The sequence below is a fragment of the Arachis ipaensis genome, chromosome B6 (assembly GCF_059453495.1).
Source record: "Arachis ipaensis isolate K30076 ecotype BB chromosome B6, ASM5945349v1, whole genome shotgun sequence".
Lineage (NCBI taxonomy): Eukaryota > Viridiplantae > Streptophyta > Magnoliopsida > Fabales > Fabaceae > Arachis > Arachis ipaensis.
The window spans coordinates 13,684,693-13,688,959 of NC_142441.1; the positions used below are offsets into that span (position 1 = coordinate 13,684,693).

At 32.4% G+C, this 4,267-nt stretch overlaps 1 protein-coding gene across 2 annotated transcripts; it reads right to left on the bottom strand.

Moving 5' to 3' along the window:
• Positions 1–1,849: 1,849 nt before the first annotated feature.
• LOC107645922 (dormancy-associated protein homolog 3) lies at positions 1,850–3,720 on the bottom strand. 2 transcript variants are annotated; one of them, XM_016350075.3, is made up of 3 exons: positions 3,521–3,720; positions 2,912–3,075; positions 1,850–2,370 (listed from the first exon to the last, which is right to left on the bottom strand). In XM_016350075.3, exons 1-3 carry the CDS (start codon positions 3,633–3,635, stop codon positions 2,263–2,265), a joined length of 387 nt encoding a protein of 128 aa, XP_016205561.1. In that variant the 5' UTR covers positions 3,636–3,720; the 3' UTR covers positions 1,850–2,262. The 2 variants fall into 2 exon arrangements, with proteins under 2 accessions (XP_016205561.1, XP_016205562.1); XM_016350076.3 differs by having other exon boundaries at positions 2,917–3,075; positions 3,521–3,719.
• Between the last annotated feature and the right edge of the window lie 547 nt (positions 3,721–4,267).

Sequence of the window (4,267 nt, forward strand, 5' to 3'; positions counted from 1 at the left end):
TTCTACTGCATGTGATTAATAATTTGATTCTTAATTGAATCTCGAACACTGTCTATTTCTGCAGAAGATAAAGTATAATAAAATATAAAACAAGAACACATAAATAAAAAACGATAAAAATTTTATAAAACCAACAATATATGTCATATGAATAATAGAAATATAATAAAAGATAAAAAAAATTATATGAACTATATCAAATAAAAAAATAAAATAAACTTCGTATAAGATATAAATACAATGCATAAAAGAGAAAAAAATAGAATTTATATGAACAAAATAATAAGAATACCATAAAAAAATTAATAACATACCTGAGAAATTAGAACATAAAAAAAATAAAAAATCATTTTGGACTATAAATTTTTATTATTTATGACTCTTTTGTTACTTATAATTAGTATATAATAAAAACAAAAATAAAGTACAGTAAGTACAATAAAAATAAAAAATAAAAACAAAAAAAATTCATACAAACATAATATATAATAATCACAACCAACAACATATATTATATGAACAAAAAATTATAATAAAAAATAAATAAAATTCATATAAATAAAATTAAATAAAAAATAAAAAATTTTATACACAACATAAATATAGTACAATAAAAGATAGAAAAAAATAATTTATATAAACAAAAAATAAAAAAAAATTCATAAAAATTAATAAAAATAAAAATTTATATCAACAATAGTTGTCATATAAATAAAAAAATACAATAAAAATATAACAATAGAAAATTAAAAAAATAACATCAAAATACTAAAAAAATGATATGAAAAATATTTATCATATAAATAAAAAATACAGTAAAAAAACATAAAAATCAAAATATGAAAGAAAGAACTAAAAATAATAAAAAAAAATTAACATCTTTACCTTGGCAGTGATGAAAATAAATCTGGATAAAAAAATTGTAATCAAGAACATACAAAAAAGAATATACAGATAACTACTATGAAATTATGTAGTTTTGTCATCCTTTTTATAGAAGAAATGAATGGTACAGTTGGGATATGAAATAAATTTCTTACCTAATTCCTTCAACGGTAATTAATCTTCCCAATGTGAACGCAAAAGCTTGAAATTTTAGGGAACGTTCAAGATGCTCAAACGGGCTCTTCTATTCCCCAACGTGAACGACTAAACACACTCTATATCTTTAATTAAACGGTTTTATATTAAGATTAAAAAAATATAAGAAATCAACTATAATATAAACCAACTCAAATTAATTTTTTTATTTTTAATTTTAAAATTCAAAAATTTAAAGTAGTGAGGAGTTATATTTTTTTTATAATAAATCTATTTTTCCACTAATTGACTACTTTTTAATTAGTTTTCTAACAAAACTAAAAAAATTAACACTCCTACCGTTCACAATCCAAAAAAAATAGTATTATCAACCCAATGTCAAAAATAAAACAAAGCGCCTATTCACATGATCGTTAACCCAAATTCGTATTTTTTGAGTTTAATGCATTATTACTGAAAGAGTATTTACAGTGACTTAGTGCATTAATATAAGTATATAACCACCAATGAACTCAGTGCATTAATCAACCAATGTTCCTCATTCAACGCGCCATAAAGTGGATTTTTCAATATGTTTTCTTAGATTCCAGATTGCAGTCAAGAGTGTATATATATATTGTTAGCTGGCTCTTAAATTACAATATGATTTATTATCATTAATGCACACAATTGTTTCAGGACATTCACTAGTTCTGTTAAACTACCTTATAGTACTAGTAAATTATGAAGAATTTTACTCTGAAGCCTCAGCACGCAGCTCATATCTAAAACCTACCGATGGAGGACAGATGATGATGAAACTCAGATGTAAAACAAATTACAAAGTCGTGGGATGCATGCTTGTTATTGAGGGAGCGAAAACTTACAGGGAGAAATGAGCAATGACAAACGCAGAATTGCTCTATACACACATACTAATTACATACAAAGAGTTTCCTACAACTTACTAAACCATTACAAGCTCACCTAAATGACCTAATGTCCTAATTATTAAAGATATATAGAAGCTAAAACCACACAGCTGCATCGCATGATCTGAACTGGTGCGCGACCTCACCTTTACAGAATTTAAGGTCAGCTCACTCAAACACATACACATACACATACATTCATGCACGTACATATATTAGTGCATACACTAAACAAAATTGGCCCGATACAGCAAAGGCCAAACACAGCATCCACATCAGCTACAGATACATTTGTGAATAGTGTGACGCATTATTTCTCACACATCGAAAGGAGTAGAAGTGCTTGATCTGTTCTGGCCTCTCTTCTCGTACGCATCTGATGCCGATTTTCTTCGAAACCGAAACGACTCTCTAGACCCTGATACCACATATCAGATCAATTTCAATCCTCTGTCTCTGAGAGTGATGAACACCAATAATTTACTCAAAACAAATTCAACTAAGTCAAAGACCAAGTGGTCCTGAACACTCAACTATTCTCTACAACCACAAACCTAATCAATGAACTTATGGATATTATTTGTATTCAATGATGACTTGTCGATTATTTTATTACTAACCAAATTATGAAGTAATAACCCTAGTTAGTTGTAGTTGACACCTGGGTTAGGTTGGATCCAGAATTATGGACACAAGTAAATGACTTATAATGGCCAGATAATTGTGTTTTTGAGAAAATGTCCTTTTCGCATTCGAGTATCATAACTACCCTACCAAACACTGCTTATAATGAATTATTTTGAATGATAGACTACCACGCCATAAAAGGACAAATTTGCCCCTACCACCAATTCTGGATCATCCGTTTCGTTTACGACAAACACCCAAAACAAAAGTTACTGGCGCTACACTTGAGTTACAGTAGATGCATAGTAGTACTAAAATAGAGAAACAACGACCTCACCGGAAAACGGAGACACCGGAGGAGTAGAACCCGCGGGGGAAATCGGCGGTGATCCACTCTGGTACCCCGGCGGTTTCGCGATCATGATACTACGAGTTACTCTCATCGTTTCCTCCGACGATTCGTCGCCGTACGATCTCATGCTCCCAATCTCTGATTCTGATCATCAATCAACCAATATGCCTAGCTGTTAGCACCATATTTTAATTTCTTACGAAAACCAAAATAACAATTAAAAGGAAAAAAGAAACATGAATTTCGTCTGGTTAATTAATTTAGATTATTTCAGATCTTGTATCATCATATGAAATGAATTCATTTAATTCCTTTCGAGCTTGGAGCTCCGTGATCTGAGAATATGTAACCTAAAACACAGAAATTGAACTTCGTTTCCAAGGTTACTTAAACAATATGAACCGTTAGATTATAACAAGTAACAGTAATAATAATTCAGTTTATGATTCATGATTTGAGATTTGTTGTTGCGGTCCTTCGAGAATTCGCATGCAAATATCGCCGGTGAGTTTATATATATTAATATGTTATTGGTAAGCGCAAGTAGTAGTAGCAGTAAGTAATTAACGTGGCAGAGTACAGCTCGTACCCTTGCCGGAGCTTGAACGGAAAGTGAAGGTGTGGTGCTTTCGGAGCTTCCCGAGACCGCTCTCCGGCCGAGGGCCGGCGACGGTGTCATCCCACAACTGGTCGAGAAGGCCCATAAGTGTGGATCAAGCGTATTTTAGCAGATCGGGCGTAACGGCGATCCCAATGACCAGGTTTCAGAATCAGGGATGCTACCATGTACCCAGGTGCCCCCTATTTAACGAGCGCCATGAGTTAAAGGTCGAGCAAGTTGGTAGGGTCAAGGTTAATCTCAGCCGTACGATGCGATCAATACTGAGGCGGTGACGTGGCCACTTGGTTCTGGTTCGGGTTCGGGTTCGAGTTCGGGTTCGGGTTGGGATAAGTATACGCTAGCGCATGGGGCCCCATAGTACTCAGTGAGTCTTTTACTTGACCGAAAAGAGGAAGGGTGACACGTGCTATTGCTTGTGTCACGTGACAAAGCCATTTTCCCACGGTTTTTGTTTCTTTTTATCCGACTAAATTAAGATTCGATGAGTCCTTTTTTACCTTATATTTACATATCCAAATTAAAAGTTGACCTTATGAATTATGATTCAGCTGATGATCTCTTATCAAGCTTGCAAATAAGGACACTTATAAAAGACAATTCTCGCGCAAGTAGGATTACTAATAGCAGCCGGCACTGTGCTGAGTTTTCTGATTAGTTTAGATAATTGTAATTATTTTGGGTCCCTTAAAATGTAAACACACTAGTGTCGGTAAA

Coding starts and splice junctions, on each gene's coding strand:
- LOC107645922 (XM_016350075.3), bottom strand. CDS start 3,635: ATGGGCCTTCTCGACCAGTTGTGGGATGACACCGTCGCCGGCCCTCGG. Junction 3,076..3,520: donor CCGTTCAAGCTCCGGCAAGG/GTACGAGCTGTA, acceptor ATTGATGATCAG/AATCAGAGATTGGGAGCATG. Junction 2,371..2,911: donor TGTCTCCGTTTTCCGGTGAG/GTCGTTGTTTCT, acceptor ATGTGGTATCAG/GGTCTAGAGAGTCGTTTCGG.